At 37.2% G+C, this 21820-nt stretch overlaps 1 protein-coding gene and 1 long non-coding RNA gene across 2 annotated transcripts; one reads left to right on the forward strand and one right to left on the reverse strand.

The window, feature by feature from the left end:
• Positions 1-176: 176 nt before the first annotated feature.
• LOC103885340 lies at positions 177-9599 on the forward strand. The gene is made up of 3 exons (XR_004183804.1): positions 177-583; positions 8323-8383; positions 9249-9599. It is a non-coding gene; the product is annotated as an uncharacterized LOC103885340 (long non-coding RNA).
• On the reverse strand, positions 3024-14065 carry TMED7 (transmembrane p24 trafficking protein 7). Its single transcript, XM_009208913.3, has 3 exons — positions 13491-14065; positions 9614-9859; positions 3024-6004 (listed from the first exon to the last, which is right to left on the reverse strand). The coding sequence occupies exons 1-3, from the start codon at positions 13680-13682 to the stop codon at positions 5768-5770; spliced, it is 675 nt and encodes a 224-aa protein (XP_009207177.1). The 5' UTR covers positions 13683-14065; the 3' UTR covers positions 3024-5767.
• Between the last annotated feature and the right edge of the window lie 7755 nt (positions 14066-21820).

The following is a 21820-nucleotide window of genomic DNA, read 5'->3' on the forward strand; positions in this document are numbered from 1 at the left end:
ATGGAAATGCAAATTAAGCAACAATGAGGTACCATTACAAGCCTAGATTTTCCAAAGTTTTAAAGTCTAACAATACCAAATGCGGAACCTTTTAATACTGCTGGTGAAAGCACTGATGGACATAATTACTTTGGAAAAGTTAGGTATTACCTAGCAAATTTGAAGATACACATATCCTATGACCCACCAATTCCACTGCTGGATGTATTCTCAAGAGATCATACACACGTACAACCTGACATATATACAAGGATGTTCATAGTGGCTTTGTTCAAAATAGCAAAAAAGGTGGAATGCTCCAAATGCCTTCACGGAAGAAATACATAACAGTAGTAATATTAATAATAAACACAGTAACAAAAACTATAGTCATATGCATCATCATGGATGGTACTAAATGTTCAGCAAGTCACAAAAAAGTGACATTTCTATTTATTAAATAGAATTTAATACTTTATTAAATTTTATTAATGTTTACTTCTACCTGTTTCGACTATTTTTAAGGAATGCAGACATCAGTACTACTCAAAGTGTGGTCCCATATTGATCCCATATTGATCAACTGTCATTGGCTGATGGAGAGGTAAGCATATAAAGTGAGTAAACATTCATAAACATTTAGAAATGCTGATAGTAATCTGACAGTGCCAATACATTCAAGTACATGATTTTGTATTTATGAAAGTATCAGTTTATGATGGCTTAGAAATTATGTTTTAAAAAGCGTGAGAACTAGTATACTTAACTGGTAAAAATACAAAGAAAAGATTATTTGCATTACAAGCAGAATATTGGTTCTCTCTCTTGGGGTGATTCAGGAAACTGACCAGGAAAGGATACATAGGAGCTTTTCTAAGGTATTGGCAATGTTACATTTCTTAACCTGAGCATTGGATATATGAGTATCTGTTTTATAACTTTATTTCTCATTAGATTGTACACGCTAAATGCTCTCTTCTATATGATAGATTTCACAAATGTAAAAGTGTAAAAATTTGTTATAGAAAGTACAATACCAATTTCTTTAAACAATAAATTTTTTTGTGTGTCTATAAAAATAACTGAAATACACCAAAAAGAATGATGAAATTCTGGGTAGACTTTGTTCTTTGAACAATTATTAATCAAATTCTTATGCTGTTGCCTTTTCAAGATAGTAGTGATCATTAGGAATCATCCAGCACTAAAAAGCGTACGCCAGACCAGTGTCACTTTAGTACCTACATTTCAGGAAGGAAGCTGATTCTTAATGATAAAAATAGGATAATATCCTTGTATTTTCCTCCAGAATTTGGAAACTCCTGAGATGGAGAAGTTACTCAGGAGATCAAACATCACCTTTATTGTTAACAAAATTAAAGAATATGTCTTTTAATCTGTAGCAGGAGGGACTGGTTAATACCCATATCCCTAAACTGGAGATTAAACCACTCAATTACTGGCATAGTCACATAACCAGGGCTTCCACTGTGGGGAGATGATGTAAAACTCCCTAAGAAATAAGTCTTTTGACCTATATATTCTCTTCTTCCTCTAGCACCCTGTAAATACCTTAGACCCTTAGAGTCCACTCTGCTTCACTACCTGTGTAACATTAGTTGCTCATACAGTTATCCTATCTACACCATCTAGGTTATGTTCCTGGAGGTCAGACTATCTTATTCACTTTTTTTTTTTTTGAGACCAAGTCCCGCTCTGTTGCCCAGGCTGGACTGCAGTGGTGCAATCTTGGCTCACTGCAACCTCTGCCTCCCAGGTTCAAGTGATTCTCCTGCTTCAGCCTCCCGAGTAGCTGGAATTACAGGCATGCACCACCATGCCCCATTACTTTTTGTATTTTTAGTAGAGACAGGGTTTCACCATGTTGGCCAGGCTGGTCTTGAACGCCTGACCTCAAGTGATCCGCCCACCTGGACCTCCAACAGTGCTGGGATTACAGGCATGAGCCACTGCGCCCAGTCAGTCTTATTCATTTTTGAAACTTCTAGTGACCATCATGTGCATGACAGACATTCAAACACTGTATTTGTGTCATGTATTGTTCATGTAAGAGTCACATAAATAGAAGCCATAGTAAGGACTTTAGGAACTAAAGAAAGATCAAGAGACCAGAATTAGACTAATGATAAAAAATATAATTACTAAATGCTTGTATATGCTAGGCACTGATCCTCAGTGTTTAATAAACATCTCATTTCATTCTCATTATACCAGATGGCATCACCTTAGCAGCAGATGGAAAACAGAAATATATAGTTAATAAAATCCAAAGTCACACAACCATGACTTGAACTTGGCTGTGACTTCAAAGCCAAAGCACTGAACCGCTACTGAGCTGTAGTGAATTCAAGATAGCTAAGCCTTCAGAGAACTATCCTTAATTGGTTTTTTGTAAGGCAATATTGCATAGTGCTTGAGAAAGAGGGCTCTGGGGCCAGACTGCTATGGTTCATATTCAAACTGTGCCAATTACTGTGTGATATGAGATTTCTTAACCCCTCTATGCCTCAGTTTCCTCATCTGTAAAATGGAAATAATACATTTCATGGAAACATTGCAAAGATTAAATGTGTCAATACAAATACTCAGCACAGCACCTAGCACAAGGTAGGCATTCAATAAATGTTAACCTATATTTACAGTTATTTCCCTGTTGTTTTTGGAGAATTGTGCCCAGGAACCAGACTGTCCCCTGACTACATTATTAAGAAAAACATTGATACAACTGGGTATTATACAACCTAAAGTTAATTTACTTAAAAATTAAGACCTCTTTAAAGCAATTGATGATTTAACTGCTTTTCACCTACACAAACTTTCAGTAAGGAATGCAAAGAGAACGTTACCAATTAGGCAGTACAGATGTGGTATTTCTCTTTCACCTTCTTTCTTGGACAGTCCCTCAGATATTTTAATAAAATACCAAATAAATAATCACTCTCATTACAGAACTGTACTCCAGGCTTTAAGGTAATAAGGAGCTATAGAAAGATTTAAATCCTGACAGAAACAAGTGAAGTCAGTTTGTTGAAAGATTTTTTTTTATTCTACAAGAAACTGATAGGTGCAATCCTGTTAAAGAAGTTTCTTTTCAAAAGTAAATGAAAAACCCCTCTGAATTATTTATATATTAATTTAATTTTTTGAAAACAAATAGTCATAGGGCCTACTTTGTCCTATTTAACTACAAATGTTACACATTTACAAACTGAAACAAAAATGCATAGTACAGAGATTTAAATGAAATTTTTGAAAGAATAAATTTGCTTTTCAGTCCACTGTATTTTCAAAGTTGATTATCACCAAGCTTGGATGAAAACTGTGAACCACAAACCGTTTCTTTAATAGAAAAAAGAATGTGTAGATTATTAGCAAAGTAATACCTTAAAATGTATCTTCACACAGTTGAAATTTTAGTATAAACTTGTATATCAAGTTGCTTTCCATTATTTATTCTACTTTAAAAATATATACAACTATGATGTTCAAATATGTATTCTGAGCCATTATGTCCAAACATAAATATTTGGGAAATTCAAACTGCTGCAACAAGTTAGGAAAGGATTAAGGAAAGATGATGAGCTACAAATTATGTAGTTGGAGGAAGAAAAAAAGGTTACTTAACATTTATGTCTGGATAGGTATGTATTTTCTAATTTACATATACATATCCAGTTGAGTATAGACAACCATCAAAATGTAACCAGTTACACAGAGACTAGACTAAGCCCACACTATTTTCTATAACAGGTAACAGCAGTGATTTCAAAAATTTTAATATCTCAATAGTTTCACCAAAAATTATTTGTGGTAATATTCTAATATTCTGAAGTTTTGAGAGGCACAGATTAAATAAGTGCACTATCTATGCCGAACTCAGCAAGATCTATACCTTACTGTTTAATTATGGTATAAGTATCTGAACACAATAGCACAGAGAGGCAACCAGAAAAGGACATTTTACATATGCCCATGCTGATCAATCACATTAACATCAGTTCTTAAAACTTTCAAATTTAAATATAAAGGGACACTTATAAAGCCGCAAGACAACCTCAATACAAAAACCCAAATTGATAAATCTGCAAAATCTTAAACTTCTTAATCCATTGATAAATATTAAGGAGTAGTTAGTTGGTCTTCAAATATCTTAAAAAATTAAAGGTTTGAAAACATGTTCACCCTTTGCTATACTGCGGCATCTGAAATTACCAAGTATGACAACTTGAATTTGTTTTGCTCTTCCATGCAAGAAGTATATATATATGCATTTTAAGATAGCTTAGAATTAAGAGTTAACTTCTAGTCAGTATTGGTAAGTGACTAGGATGGCTATCCAATCAGTATTCCATGGTATCACATATCAAAGTCTCTACAATATGACAGTCTTGTCTTGTTCAGAACTCATCACTTTTGGGTAGGGAAGAGAGGCATGGCAGAAAAGCAGTTGCAATTAAAAAAAAAAAAAAACAGCAGAAAAGCTTTAAATATCTATATAATTTTGAATCATCTTGTATTCTATCAGATAATACTTGGAACAAAATCTTATTTCAATCAGCTCAATCTATACAAGTTATGAGGTGCAAACACAATGTAAACCCTATAGTCTATAGAATATGCAGTATTTAATACTCATTAAATAAAGAACAGTCAATGAAGATTACCAAATAGGAAACACATAGCATTCTAAATTTTTTAATCACTTTAGGGTAGCTAACCAGAAACTACAGAAATAAAATATGCAAGACAAAAAGAAAAAGAAAAAAAGAAAAAAAGAAAAAAGAAAAAAGGAAAGCAACTAACTTTTCAGTGCATCACACCCATGAGGATAAAATGTACGGCACTTATGTGATACTAATACTAACAATTGTTAATTTAAGCTGGGAATGACTCACAAAGACATTAAAGTCATGTAAGGGCAAGAGTCAGCCAATTAAAATGTTAAAATTAAACATATCACCTTTTTTCTTTGTAAAAGCACTGAAAATGTAATGAGTACAGGTAACTCACTAAAAATTTTCCTATTTCATTTGCCCCCATTGTAGTGTCTTAAATTATTTTGTAATATTTCTACCTGTTACAAACAGTCTGATATTTAAGGCCTGTATAAACTCTTTTATGCTACTGAAACATATGTTCTGTGTGTGCTACAAATGCCTTTATGAAAAAATAGCATAGCTGGTTATAAATCATAAACCCCAAAAACAAAAGTCTGACATTTTCTAAGCTAGTGAGAAATAAATTTTACCATGATGTATCAATATTAACTAACATTCCTATGGTAGACTTTTTTTCCTCCATAAAATTGAACAGTGCAGAATAGGGCTTGGGCTACAGTTCATCACATTTGGTTTTCTTATTAACAATTAAAAGGCAATTTTCTTCCTCTTTAACATATGTAGACATTAAATCTAAGGTTTTTAAAATATCAACTACCTATAAGAAAGTAGTTTTAAATGGTTAAAAGGAATCAAAATACCAAGGTTTAGTGTGCGAAGAGTAGATAGAAACAACCCAGAACAGAGTAGATCATTGGTGTTGAATATTTAACATGAATAGCCCAAAATGAGTTCCAAAGTTTTTCCACCTTTACAAATAAAAAAAGGTGTCCTTTCCACAGTTTGGGGATATGCATTGTACATCCCTCCCAACAAGTGTATGAGTAAGGTTTTAAAAATGTTGCCAATATTAAGTTCTTCAGTACCTAAAATTAATTAGAGGACAGCAATATTACAGTGGCAATGGTGCATCAATTCTCAAAACGTAGTTATGATCCAACACGAGTTGTGGTGGTTCTTTTATCTGAGAAAAAACTTTTCAAAAGAAATACCTGCCCTATGCTAACCACCAGAAGAATGAGGGCTTCTCCTACTGACCAATAGGCCACTCTTGTATTTAGATCCTCTGCTCGGCTTCGGCCTTGAGCTTCTCTTAATCGGAAATGAGTCTGATAATCGATGACAGACTTCAGAGCTTCGTGAATTGAAACACAGGCAGATTCCATCTGCAGAGAAATATTTTCAGTCAGTATGTGTGATACTTTCTGTAGACTTCATCTATCATATTCAGCTTTTCTTTCAATTTGATCTCAATTCCTCTTTTGACTAACGTGCTACTAACCTGGCATTCATTCATACATTTATGCCAGTTGTCCTTGCAATGAAACCCCCCTGCTCATTTTCACTAGGACAACTGTTAAGGCCAGAGATCTCATGAAGCAGCTGTTTTCCCGAACTGAGATATCACAGCCATGGCATCAGTAAGGGGGCAGATGGAACACTAAGCTAACAATAGCAGAAATACTTATCAGCTAAGGTTGGTGACTACAGAATTTCTAGCCCAAGTTCTTTAAACAAGAATTAGGAGGAAGACAATGGCAGTGAGCTCATCAATAATGAGAATATAAATCAAAGCCCAAATATCTATAAAAATAAAGCACAGTACAAAAAAAAAGGCCGAATTAGTCAGTTACTTCAACTATATTTAAAACAGCTACATCAACATCGTTAGGTAACTTTTAAATCTGAAAGGGATATGTAAGAATAGGAATGACTTTTTTTTTTTTTTTTTACATTTATCTATTTGTTAAATCAGCCTTTTCCCTCATGCCAGTCAACTAAACCAATGTATGTTCCCAACAGGATGCAAGTTTCAGTTTCACTGTGTAATCACTTTGTGAGCCTTTAGCTGATAACAGCTTGCCTTTTTATACATTTATTATACCGTCTGTTTTGAGAAAGGTTAAGCGACTAGTTTTTTTGTATACCATGGTTTAATATTTTTCTACTGCTGCAAACTTAATCCTAGTGGTAAAATATATGTTTTATTATTATTTTATGCAACAAACCTGTATTTAAAAACAAATCTAAGTTTAATTTTAGTTAAGGAATATAGACATTAGAAAATAACGTTTAATAAAGTTCTGCCAAAGTAAGTATGAAAGGAATAATTATTAAAATATTCTATTAAAAGTGCTTTTAAAAAAATGTAAGAAATTATGAGGCCAACAAACTGCATTCGCCTATTAGAAGAGTCAAATGTTTTGTTGTCCTTGCTTTGGGCCCCTAGGAATGAAAAATTTGCTTGGCTCACTGCAACTTCCACCTCCCAGGTTCAAGCAATTCTCCTGCCTCAGCCTCCTGAGTAGCTGGGATTAGAGGCACACTCCACCGCACCCAACTAATTTTTGTATTTTTATTACAAACAGGGTTTCACCATGTTGGTCAGGCTGGTCTCGAACTACCGACTTCATGATCCGCCCGCCTCGGCCTCCCAAAGTGCTGGGATTACAGGCGTGAGCCACCGCGCCTGGCCTGAGATGTGATTTTTAAAAAACTTTTACAATGAAAACTTCCATACATATTCAAAAGTATTGAGAAAAGTATAATGAACCTCCATGATGTCAATAAAGATTAACATATGGCTAATCTTGCTTCATCTACATTCCCCATGTATTTTCCCCGATTATTTTTAAAGCAAATCTCAGATATTTTATCACTTCAGCTACAAATACTTTTATACTTTATTTCTAAAAGGTAACACTTTTTAAAAACATAACCCCAATAGTATTGTAACACATGAAATAATTTAAAACAGTTCCTTAAAGTCAGGAAATAGTGTTCAAATTTCCCCTACTGTTTCAAAACTGGTTTTCAAATGAGAATCCAAGTAAGGTTAACACAATCATTTGGCTGATACAAGTCTTCCTTAATCTTTAGGCTTCTGTCCTTGTTTTTTTCTTTTTTCCTTGCCATCTACCCCTATCCTGTGGCATTTCCCACTTACTGGATTATGCTGATTGCATTCCCATGCTATTCCTTTATCCTCTGTATTTCTTGTAAACTGGCATTTAGAGCTAGAGACTTGATGGGATTCAGGTGCAATGTTCTGGGTGGGAACGCCTGGTAGTCAGTGTTGTGTACTTCTTACTGCAAATTATTCATAAGGCACATAATGTCTAGTTGTCTCTCCATTTGTGAAAGATCATTCACTCTGATCCACTCAGTATTAAGTTCCCCACCAGCCTTTAACTTAATGGTTTTGGTAGTGACTGGTGATCATTGCCTACTCTAAATCTATCATTTTATCAATGGGCAAAAAATGGTGAGAGTAAAACTCTTATCATTTATTCTGCATTACTAGCTGGTAATTTTCCATTTTAAAGTATGAAAAGTTGCTTTATAACTATCCCTATTATATGAGACATTATCTTTTTGAAAGTAGAAAAATAAGACTAAGAAAAATAAAAAATGTAGCATGGATAAAGAAGGGTATGATACTAACTGCTTTATTACCATTCATTTCTTGTATTTACCCACTTAGGTTTTTAGAACAAGCCACCTTATACAAGTTAAAATTCATGAAGCAATGGACACAGGTTAAGGTAATGGCCCCAAAGAAATATCATTTTACAAAGCAAAGTGTCTTCCACACAGGACCTTAAAATAAAGAGAACATTTCTAAAATTAAGAGTATTTGAATTTATCTTGCTAATTCTTACAACAGGTTTATGAATTAAGACTTTTACACATTCTAAAAGCTGTCTCTTTCACCATGACTTTGGCCAAGAGACTAAATAGAAATTGGGAACGCTAAAATATCGGTTTAAGATTTTTAACAAATAAGTGGTAAATAATTCTTTTTCATGCCTAATTGAGTAACTTTTAGATATGATCTAAGCCCATACAGGTTGAGTACCCCTTATCCAAAATGTTTGGGACCAGAATTGTTTGGAATTTCAGATTTTGGAATATCTACGTACACATAATGAGATATCTTTGTGATGGAACCCAGGTCTAGACATGAAATTCATTTATGTTTCATATACGCCTTATACATGTAGCCTTAAGGCAACTGTATATGATATGTTCAATGATGTGTCATGAGATCAGATGTACAATATTCCACTTGTGGCATCAGGTTGGAGCTAAAAAAAAAAAAAGCTTTGGATTTTGAAGCATTTTGGATTTTGCTGTATTTGAACTAGAAATAGAGAGCAGTCCTCATCACCTAAGCAATAGCTGTTCACTGGGTTTGAATTTTTTACGCTTTCTCTATTTCTCCAAAATAAATCCGAATTTAGCTTTTGTAACTATTTTTGTGAGATGACTTACCATTAATCTTCAATATTTCACCTAAAGTTACAGCACAAGTTACTGTTACAGCAGCTTGAGTAACACTAAGTAATGGTATAAAGGCTATCATGTGGTATTATTTCTCTACTAATGTAGGCATCATTTTGCTTCCAGTTATACCAGCCTGAGTATGACAGCAACATTCCTTTAGGGATTAAAGAAAATGCTTCAGAAGATTGGAACACTGCTCAGCCTTCCCAAACTTCTTTTACCACTGATGTTTCTACCTTAGTGATCTTCCTCCCATTTTGATGCTTCTTTCTCTTTACACTTAAAAGTTCATAAAATCTTTCAACATTATTTTTCACTATAAAAGTTTGAAGTTCTCTGTGAAATGCCTACTATGTAAGAATTAAGATAGATTTTAAAGATTGTTAGTCTCGAAACTCCATGCTCATCAGTTAGTGCATGATATTAAATTATGCTTTTTTCCTCCTTTTAAATATATCAACATTATATTGCTGATTTTTTTTATTTACCTGGGTAAGAGCACTGACTCGGTTCTCACTAGGAAACAAAGGTGGGTCTTCTCCAACTTGAAAATCAAAATATACAGTTTTATGTGTGAAAGTAGAAAATTCATTGCTGAAGCAAAATTTGTATGTCCCATTTTTGGAGGCTGTGAAGGTAAAACTATCATACTGTTTCTTCATCTCTTTGTATAACACTTTACCATCAGGATCTTCTAATCGACAATCTACATCATAGTGACCACCAGTAATCACCTGTAAGAGATTAAAAAAAAAATTACTGTGAAAAGTTTGAAAAATTAATCAGATTTAATCAGATTTCCTAATAAAATGGCAATAAAGTAATGGGCAAAGGACTTTTACTATCACAGACAATTTTACATTTTTAAATTTTCACCAGTGGATGGAAGTTGGGAGGAGATTTTACTTCAACTAAACTTTACAGAAACTGAACAAGTTTCCTCCAACTTTTATTCACTTTGAACTAGCCAGAGAACTGTGCTAATTAATGTAGATCTATTAGATCACTTAATTTTCCCAGCAACCCTACAAGAGACTTTTTTCCTTCCATTTGACAGACTGAAAAACTGATGTTAAATATGCGACCCATTTAAGAGTATTCATCCAGTTAAGTGGGAAAGGCAGAACTTGAACTCCAAAGTCATATTCTTAACCTCTAAGCTTAGTGTCTGCAATATTTTCCTTCTGAAAATTTTCTCACCCACTTTCCTATTAGCATCATCCAAGCACACACACAGTGAAGTAATAAGGTAGGCCAGTCCTTAGGATTACACCCCATTCATACTTCTATCATAGAACTTAAGTTCATTTTACTGCCAAATTACAAGCGGATTGTGTTTATTAAGTTCTTTTATAGTCAGTTATATGGAATTTGATATATATTTTGTTTTGAACTACACAAGTTGAGTAATGGAGTGGGCTATTCTAAAAGTATATAATCATTTACAACCTTGTTTTCAGGAGACACATAACTGATTAAACAAAATATTGCTGAACCACTTGTGATTAAAGCAAAAATGAGTAACATAAAGGACAACAAGTCTGTTTATTTAGAAAGCCAGTACTTAAGGGCAAACATACTGAATGGAAGGCTGGAGGTAGTTCTGAACAGAACTGTAGAACTACTTTCAAGGGCTTATGCTTAATCAGTTACACTTCCAGCCATTTGGGTTGTACTAACAGAGGAGGGAGAGATTTTTCCTGCGGTAACTGGATAAGTATTTTAAGAGACAAAAGGGGGAAAGGATTAAAGAGAAAGGCTTCCTTACATGAGAAAGAACTGAGTAGGAAGAAAGAGGGAGTGGAGAGAGGTGAAGAAACAAGAGGAAACGTATACACTTGTGAAAGAGATGATTAGGAAGAGACATTGGGTTGAATGAAGGGTTCCCAAACCACCATGTGATTGGGTAGCACAAGACTGTTATTTTCAACCTTGAACCCTCTTGGTTAGCATACTGACATTCTAGGTTAGTAGAACAGAGTTCAAACTGTGGATTTAAAAGAAGGATCTGTGACCTGTGTGACCTTTTCTCACTTAAGAGAGAAGATACTAACTGAACTATGTTACAGATCATTTTGATAATCAAATGAAAATAATTATGCACTTAGGAAACTGTAAAAATATGTAAATGTTAATATACAGATAAAATGTTTTGATATAAAAATGTCTTATCAATTGGGGATTTACCAATCCCCATCCTCACCAAAAAGTAACTTTTTCTCCAGGTGAAAATAATAACTTCATTTTGCTCTACTGAATTATTCATACCTGACCATTGTATTTTGAATAATCAAACACATACATACAAACTGAATAGGACCAGAACTTATCATCACCCCACTTCTCTTCCATCAAACTTAAAACAAGTAATCTTGTTAAGTATCCCTTTAAACCTATCCAATCGCCTACTATTGAAATTGAGGATCATCCCAAACTAAGTATCCCTATCTATCCATACGATCACACAGATCTCTCAATCTTTTTGCCCCTCTCAAATTCATCGCATTCCTAAAGCACAATCCAGACACGACTATTGCCACAACTTCCTAAAAGGTCTTCCCACTACCCAATATCTTCTCCCTCTAACTCAGGGTTTCTCAACCTTGGCATTATTCCCATTTTGAGCTGAATAATTCTGTGTTGTAGGACCCTGTACTGTCCTGTGCACTACAGCACGTTAAGCAGCATACCTGGTCTCTACCTACTAGATGCAGCTAGCTGCCCTTCTAACATGATGCCAAATGTCTCCTGGGAAGGGGTGCCAGTCTCCTCATCCTTCCTCATTCCCCATTGAGCAATCACTTAAAAACTTTTTGATAATTACCTGTGGCCTGCAGAAAAATCGAAACCTGTTACCAATGGTATACTATTCACTGTTCTTCCTCCCAGGTAGCTTCAGAACCTCTTTTATTGACAGCCTTACTCGTTCTATGTTCCCAAAATGCCAGACTACCAGAAATTCTCTGAACAAGTCTTTGCTTTACATCTGCACTGACAGTGAAGTTCAACAGGGTTTGCTAAAGAAGAATCACAGGGCTCAAAATGACAGTATTTGCAAATCTACAGTTTATTACTGTATGTTATAATGTCATAAATCTACAGTTTATAATATTATATGACTATATATGTCTATGTAAGCTCTCTGAGGTCAGAGTCAGTCTCTGGGAGGTAGTATAATAAAGTGGTTAAGAATTTAACTTGGGACTGAAAAGAGTCCCAAAAGGAAAAGAATATAAAACATCACAGCCAAAGGCTGTCTCACAGCAAGAGGTCTAAAAAGGTCAGGTGTGGGCTCCTTTGTCTTCCCTCTGTTAGGTCTGTGGCCAGACACATACTCTTTCAGACCTGGAACCACCCAAGTGTGCAAACAAAACACCCTGGAACCAAGGAACACAAAATGGAGTCTTGACCACATTTTTAAATATTTCGCTGGTCACATAGGCATATTCCTGCTATGGAGCTAGTCTCAACAACAGAGCTCTGTGTTGGGGGTGTGGTCTCACCAAGACCAGGAGCAAATCATCAACCTCACTGTTACCGATAAATAATGTTGACAAACTGGTACAAACTGCCCCCAAAGTCCTTGGACTCACAGTCACAAAGCTATTATAATAGCTTTATATTAAAGCTAATAATATATAGTTTTGTGACTATTAATATATGTAACTATAGTCACAAAACTATTGTTATTCAGTGTATTTCAATGTCATGCACAAATGTTAGCAATATAGCTCAGGCTAATTTCAGGCCTGCTGGAACTGTCATGAACATATCTGCCTAGGGCCCCTTCTCTCCTCTGCTGCCTTGTAGAGCAACGGCTACTTACCTTGCAGACTCAGCTCCAACATCAGCTCCTCAGCTAAATTTCCCAATGATCCTTCTGTCTTCTGCCAGCACTATATCTAGTGTGTACCTTTATTGTTGCATTTAACATTTATGACTATATATGTCTATACAAGCTCTCAGGTCAAAGTCAGTCTCTGGAAGGTAGTATAATAAAATACTTCAAATTCAATTAAATTGGAAGTGTGGAGTAGAGAGTTGACACTGGGTACTATAGAATATAAATGATTTTCTTTAAGGGAATATTTTAAGGAAGGACGTTCAATAGGCCTTAAATATGAGAATGGAAAGAAATGCTAGAGGGAGCATTTCTGGAATTCATACATTTTAACATCCGGTCTTAACATCTCTCACTCCAGGTTTATTAGAGGAAAGTCAAATGCTGGGCATCAGCTACCTGGAAGCGATTTTTGAATTAGCCTAAGAACAGGGAAACACGGACAGGAAAGTGCCATCCCTCAACTTACACCCCCAACCCTGGAGCCGCGAGTTGGGGCCCAGGGACTGCTAGGCCCCTGATACCTGGAACTCCAGGGTGCACTTGGTGCCCTGAGCGATGTCCTCGTAAAAGCACTGCTTGGCGTTGTCAGGAAGCTCGAAGGTGATCTCAGAGGCGCCTCCAGGTCCAGGCACCAGCAGCAGCAGTGCGAGCAGCCTGCAGCCCCAACGGCCCGCGGCGGCCGCCCAGCGCTGCGCGGACCCCGGCCGCGACATCCCGAGAAGTCGGAGGCGGCCTCAACAGAGCTGCAAGACGCAGGGTCAGGTCTGCGCGGACTCACCGCGCGCGGCAGGCCTCAGCGCAGGCCGCCCCGCAAAGATACACGGCAGAGCAGGTTCGTGCCTGTGGGAGATTCGGGATCAGAGCTACCCTCCGGGTTCCTATGAGGGGCGCAGACGGGCGCACCTGGAGACGTGAAAGAGAAGCGGAAAAGGACTATGAGGGTCGGAAGTGGGGATTAGCCCTTGGGGGGGGGGAACGGGCGGAGCCTGAAACACCGGCTCCCGTGACCCGGATGTGTTCTCCTCCGGGGACAGGCGTTAGAGTGCGTACGTGGAAGCCCGCGAGGCGTTGGCTCTTCTTCCGTCGCAGCCTGGGACGAGGGGCGGGGCCGGAGTCGTGGGTGGAGAGGGGCGAGGCCAGGAAAAGGGGAGTGGCGGCCGCGGTGGTTACAGGCTATTGGCTAGGGTAATTACGCTCCACTCACTCGCTTTTTTTTTTTTTTTTTTTTGAGACGAGAGTCTCGCCGGGTCACCCAGGCTGGAGTGCAGTGGCGCGATCTGGGTTCACTGCAACCTCCGCTGGGAACTTAGCGCTGGGGAGCATCGAGGAAGTAAAGGGCTCATTTTGCCCTAGGGTGCTAATCTTTGGTGGTAGAGCGCTTTGCAATTTGCAGAGTTTTCTCGTAAGTAATAATAAATATTTGGACAGGAGCTGGACAAGGAGTGCGAATTCTAAGAGCAGGCTGCAGGAGTTTTGCCACGTACTGGCTGTGACGTCCGGCCACTTGCTTAAACTCTCTGCCTCAGTCTGTGTCTGTAGAATGGAGATAATAACATCTACCATAGAGAATTATTACAAAGTTTCAATATTTGGAAAAAGTACTTAGAAGTGGTTGGTACATAGCAAGCACTAGATGAATTTTTGTTACATAAATTAAACGTCTTCGAGCACGCCTTATCATCAAGCACTATGCTGAGCACATTACATATGTCATTCCATCCTTCACACAACCTCATAAGGTATTATTACACCTTTTCACTGATGAGAAAATTGAGGATCAATAACATTGAGTAACTGCCTATGATCACACCACTGATTTGTGTTGAAGTGCTTAAAAATAATAGTATTAATAAGTAATAATAATAACAACTAACAGGTGATGATTCTTATAGTGCATTATACATTTTCTCATACATTATACACACGAATTAGATGTTATTCCTTTTTAAATGATTAGATGAGGGTCTAGTCAGCAGAAGATGAGTAGAGGGTTTTATGAAAAGGAAATAGAGGCAGATAGAAAGCAGTCAGACAGGGAAGTGAGAGGGTGAGAGTAGGGGTGGGTGGGTAGTGGGGTATGAAGGGAGGAAGATGCAGGGCTGCTGTGCAGTCCTCCAGCCGCCTGAAGTGCCCAAAGTCTCCACAGTGGGGAAATGAGGGGAGAAGATTTGAAGTCAAGGTTCTTAGTTATTGGGTGGGGATCTGGGGAAGGTTGAGCCTTCCTGAGAAATGGGCCAGAAACCGAAGCATTATTTGTCTTAGTGAGTGGGAAGAAATCTGAATTCGAAAAGAGAAAGCATGGATTCTATTTACTAATTATGTGACTGGGGACAAGTAACATTGATCTTCTGAATAAACCTCAGTTTCTTCATACATCAAATGGCAATCCAAACAAACAGACACAAAAGGATGAATATGATTAAAATCACAATGCAATACATTACGTACCGCTAGATAGGCAAAAATTTTAAGTGTAACAATAACAGATATTGGTCAACTTACAGAGCCACAAAACCTCTTATACACTGCTAGTGAAAAAGCAAATTGGTTAATTAAGTTGGAAAACAATGTGCTATTATCTAATAAAGTAGAATATATGTATACACACAACACACCTATATTCAGTGTGTGTGTGCATATATATATAGCCTGGAATATATAGCCACTGCCTGGAAATTTCACTTTACATATATTTATAGAGTATATGCTTTAGAGCAGTGGTCCTCAAGTGTTTCTCTGAAGACCCCCAGAGGCCTCTTGAAACCCTTTCAGCGGGTATGTAATGATCTGTGTGAAGCTGGATTTTCATTATATATTTCAACCAAAACAGCACAACAGAGTGAATATCAAAGGAAATGAGCACCCAGCTTCTTCTATAAATCTAGATTATGAAAGATTTATAAAAATAAGGTCACTCTTCTTGCTAAATTTTTATTTGGAAAATATTTTTATTAAAAGATGTGTTATTTATGTAAATGTGTGCAGTGAGTGGAATTGTGTCCCCCTAAAAAATACATGTTCAAAGTTTCAACCCTTCCACTCCATGAATATGATTTTATTTGGAAATAGGGCTTTTCACAGATGTAATTAAGTTAAGGACCTCAAGATGAGGTCATCCTGGGATTTAGGGTGGGCCCTAAATCTAAAGACTGTTATTCTTATGGTATGGTTTGGCTGTGTCTCCACCCAAATCTCATCTTGAATTGTAGTTCCCATAATCCCCACATGTCATGGAAGGGACCCGGTGGGAGGTAATTGAATCATGGGGGCAAGTTTTTCCCATGCTGTTCTTGTGATAGTGAATAAGTCTCATAAGATCTGATGGTTTTATTGTGGTTCCCATAATCCCCATGTATCATGGGAGAGACCTGGTGGGAGGTAATTGAATCATGGGGGCAGGTTTTTCCCATTTGTTTATGTTTCCCATAAAACAGTATTCGTGTTTATAATGCACTAATCGTGTTTATAAACATATAATGCACGTATAATGCATTTTCATGTTTATAACAGGTAGTTAGCTACATGAGATCTGATGGTTTTATAAAGGGCAGTTCCCCTGAACACGCTGTCTTGCCTGCTGCTATGTAAGATGTGCTTTTGCCATGTAAGATGTGCTTTTGCTCCGCCTTTGCCTTCCACCATGATTGTGAGGCCTCCCCAGCCATGTGGAACTGTCAATTCATTTAACTTATTTTTCTTTATAAATTACCCTGTCTTGGGTATTTCTTCATAGCAGTATGAACATGGACTAATACCCCTTATAAAAGAAGGGAAGATTTCAGATGCACAGACACAAAGATACAGGAGGCAGAGTGGGGGGAGGGGAATGGCATATTGAAGACAAAGATACAGATTGGAATGATATGTTCACAAGTCAAGGAACATCAAGGATTGCCCATAGCTATGGGAAACTAGGAGAATGGCTTGGAACAGCTTCTCCTTCAGAGTTTCCAGAAGGAATCAACCTTGGCAATACTTTACTTGCAGACTTCTGGACTCTACAGTTCTGAGAGAAAAAATTTCTATTGTTAAAAGTCATCACATTTGTAGTAATTTGTAACGGGATCCTTAGGAAACTAATGCAACATGTAATGGGTTTATTGTTTATTTTAAATGAATTATCAAATATTTTAAATGTCTCAGATCTCAATAACCTTTATTGGACATTTTTTAATTTTAAAATTTTTACTTAATCTTTAATTTTTTTGATTCTGTGGCCCAGCTGAGAACATGATGGCTCACACCTGTAATCCTAGCACTTTAGAAGCCTGAGGTGGGAAGATTGCTTGAGCCAAGGCATTCAAGACCAGCCAGGGAAACATAGTGATACCTCTTCTCCATAATAAGTTTTTTAAAATTAGCTGGGCATGGTGGCACATGCCTATAGTCCCAGCTACTTGGAAGGCTAAGGCAGGAGGATCACCTGAACCTAGGAGTTTGAGGTTGTAGTGAGCTATGATCACACCACTGCACTTCAGCCTCAGTGACAAAACCAGATCCTCTCTTAAAAAAAAAAAAAAAATTCCGAGACTAAAAAGTATGAGAATCACTACTTTCAAGAAACTCATGCACAGGTATACCAGAATACGTATACGAGACTACTGAAAGCCAAAGCCTAGTAACAGTCTCAACTGGAAATACCCCAGATATCTATAAATGTAGGTATATGTAGGAATATTCAAAAATGAGACATAACATAGCAATGAGAATGAACATATTATAGCTACACAGCACAACATTGCAGAATCTTACAAGCATGATGCCAAAGAAAGTGACAGAAAAAAAATCAGCATATAAAGGCTGACAACAAGCAAAACTGAACAATCCCATTTTCCCTAATACATGGCGAAGCTACACAAAAAAGCAAGGGAATGATTATCTCAATAGTCAGGAGAGTGGGGAAGGATGGAGTAGTAAGTGAGAGACAACACAGGGTGGGGAAAGTGGGGGCTTCCTTGGTGCTGGTGATGCTCTTTTTCTTGACATAGGTGGTGGTGACATGTATGGTCACTTTGTATTTACTTATTATTATATGGTTTATGTACTTTTCTGCATGTATGTTAGGTTTCACAGCAAAATAAGGAAAATTTAATATACTGGATGCATCAGTAGTTAGTCATTATTGTGAGAAAAACACATCAAAACTTGTAGCTTAAAACAATCTGCATTTATAGTTTACCGCACATTAGAGCCCAGGTCAGCTGAGTGGGTCTAGTCTCACCTGGGCTCACTCATCCTCAGTGGTCCACTGGGGATTGGACAGACAACTTTGCTGATCTTGGCTGGGTTCATTCATATTTTGGCAGGATAAGTGGCTATAGGCTGGTCTAGGACGGTGTTGGCTGGGAAAACTGAACTCTTCTCCATGTAGGAGTCTCTCATCCTCTAATGGGCTAGCCTGGGATTATTCATGTGATGATCCCAGGATTTCAGGAGAGAGAAGGTAAAAGGCCCCTTGAGGGCTAGGCTCAGTACTAAGCCCTGTCACTTCTGTCTCATTCTATTAACCAGAAGTCACAAGGCCAGCCCAGATTCCAAGGATAAGGAAGAGTTATGTCTGTCAGGGTTTCACTAGAGAAGCAGAATCACTGGAAGGCTAAATAAATAAATAAACAAGTACATAGTTATCTTTGGGTATACATATATTATACAGTGTATGAGAGGCTGTTTCTTCTGTGTCTGGTGTTAGAGCCTGAAGTCTGAAGGTAATGACCATAGTCAAGAAGGAAAGATGGATGTGAAGTGGAAAAATAAAGAGAAACTAGAGCCTGTGAGAATGGGCCACAAGTACAGCCATTCCTCACTGCCTCCAAGCCCCGACCTTTCAGCAATAGGTGAACTGCAGGAAAAGCTGTCATTCTTCTTCATGGAACTAAACATATACCTGGCCTGGGAGTCAGAAAACTTCAGGCATAAAAAAGAATATCGCTGCTGCTTCCTTACTTCAGATACACTGACCTTTATCTATGCAAAGAATAGAATTCTAGGAAACAGTAGCTCTGAATTAGCTAATTTAATACAATACAAATCCACCACAGACACTTTGCAAAGGTGAGTATGGGGCCAGGGAAGAATTTTGTTCATTTTTGCGCTGAATTCACTCTGCCAGATAAAGACAGAAAATGAGCTAAACAAGATTCTTGTCCTTGGAGGGTTCATAATCTAGAGAATATGAATTTAATTTTGTTCCAGATTTTTAGTTTTTTTCCTTTACTTCCCTGGATTATTATAAGGATCAGAAAGAACATATATGTGAGAAAGCTTTATAAAATACACAAATTAATATAATCTTTATGTAAAGTACACGCTTTTACTAAGGACTACAAAATGTTACAAGGAAAAAATAACCCATAATTTGGTCAGTTTACAGTGAAAACACAGCAATGGGAATTTTGACTCAAATGTAATCTTTGAGACTACATTGTCTCATATCCCCTACTAATATGTAGACTTGGGCAAATTACCTAACCTTTCTAGTACAGTTTCTTAATCGATAGAACGGGATAATTGTAGGTGGCTGAAAGGATATTGAATGAGATAATGAGAAAATGTCTGTACAGCACACAGCACAGTGCTTGAAATACAACAGGGAGTCTAATTATTCAACAAAAGGCCATTATTGAAACAAAAACTATCATTTTATTCCTATAGATATGGGGTTTCCTATTATTTCTGTATGTTAGAATATTAGATTAGGTTAAATAATATTATAACTAACATAAATATAAGATAGAGAAGTTTCAGAGGACAAGGTTTAGGTGGAGGAAAGGAACATAGCCATGACCTCCTTGGTGTCAGCATCAGATGCACATAAGTGAAACTCTGAGATAAAGCATTTGCTGCCCAGAGATGGAGATCCCCTATTTAGGCAGCTCCTGACATAAGGGAGTGAAGACTAAAAATGTCAGCATATTTACTGTTACACCTAGAGCCTACACTCATCATTATCTGAATCTGAGATATTCCTGAAAACATTTTGGATAGCAATTTTGGGAAGAGTCAGCCTATATTCTATTTCCTATTATTTAAATAGGAAAAATAATAATCTATTCCGTATTCATATAAAAATATCTAACCAGTTGTTCTAAATATCACCAGCAATACTCTTCAACTTATATAGCAACTCACATATATCTTCATAATATAGTCATGTGCTGCATAACTATACTTCAGTCAACAACAGACTGAATATATAACAGTGATTCCATAAGATTATTTTTTTCAGGTTTTAAAAATAACCTTTATTTTTTAAAAGTTAATGTGTGCATTATAGGAAACTGAAAACACGAGAAGGAACAAAGTCACCCACAATCACAAGCAGTTGTCTAAGATTATAATACTGTATTTTTACTGTACCTTTTCTATGCTTAAATACACAAATACCTGCCATTGTGTTACAGTTGCCTGCAGTATTCAATGTAGTCACATGCTGTACAAGTTGGTAGCCTAGAAGCAATAGGCTACAGCATGCAGCCTAGGTGTGTAGTAGGTTATACCATCTGGGTTTGTGTAAGTATATTCTGTGATGTTCACATAACTATGAAATTGCCTAAGGATACTTTTTAAAAAAATATGTCTGTCATTAAGCAATGCATGACAGTATAAGCATTTAAAGCACTAATTATCTAATTTCCTCAACACATAATGAGCTCATCAATGGTATGTTCATATGCAGCACTCAAGGATACTCTACATTATCAGATATAAATTATGTTTTCCTTCTACACTGCAAAGAACATGCACTGTAATGTAAATAAACAAGGACACACTATGTTAAAGATACATCATAACACTTAGCAAAATAACTTGATAAAACAAGGCAATTAAGAAATACTTGTTCTCGATCAGCCTGGGCAACATGGTGAAACCCCCTCTCTACAAAAAAAATATAAAAAATTAGCCAGGCATGGTGGCACATTGTGGCTGAGTAGCTGGGACCTACTCAGGAGGCTGAGAGGGGAGGATCACTTTAGCCTAGGAAGTGAAGGTTGCAGCAGTGAGCCGAGATTGCACCACTGCACTTGAGCCTGAGTGACAAAGTGAGACCCTGTCTCAAAAAAAAGGGAAGGAAGGAGAAAGAAAAGAAAAGAAAGAGAGAAAGAGAGAAAAAGGAAGGAAGGAAGGAAGGGAGGGAGGAAGGGAGGGAGGGAGGGAGGGAGGAAGGGAGGGAGGGAGGGAGGAAGGAAAAATAAAAGAAAGAGAAGAGTTACTTTCCAATTGCCCAGGTGAGATTTGGTAGTGGGAAGAGAGAGAGGGGGCTGTGATCTTAGTAGCAGTTTGGTGATGGGTGAAGTTTGAGGGAGAATGAGTAAATGAAGGAGTTAAGTCATGCAGTACGTGCCAGAAGTTTGTCCAGGTCTAAATTTGAGGAGCAGATAAACAGTCTTCTCACCTTGGCACTCAACAGTCAGTCAGTGACTAAGAAGCAAGGCCTGCAGCAATAAGATAAACCCCAATTGCCTTTTGTTGAGTAGGCAATCCTTCAGGATGGACAGCATTCCCTTAGCTTGCAGATATAAAGTTCCTAATAATAGGATTGTACCTGTAAATGTATTTTGGAGTGTGATACTTCTGCTTATGTCATAATCACTGCCATTTATGATATCAGTCTTTCCTGTGCATGCTCTAAAGTATATTTTAAACATTGGGCACTGAGTATTCAGGGTTGCTTTTCTTTTTCTTCCTCTTCTGCTGACCAACTGTGATTATTAAGTTGGACAAATTTCAACATTTTCCTTGACTATGGACACACACACACACACACACACACACACAAAATATATAAACCTTGGCAACTTCTGTGATTTTTTTGTTTTGAAACTATGACTGCCCCAAAACATTGTTAGGAACT

The sequence above is a fragment of the Papio anubis genome, chromosome 5, assembly GCF_008728515.1.
Source record: "Papio anubis isolate 15944 chromosome 5, Panubis1.0, whole genome shotgun sequence".
NCBI classification, from domain to species: domain Eukaryota; kingdom Metazoa; phylum Chordata; class Mammalia; order Primates; family Cercopithecidae; genus Papio; species Papio anubis.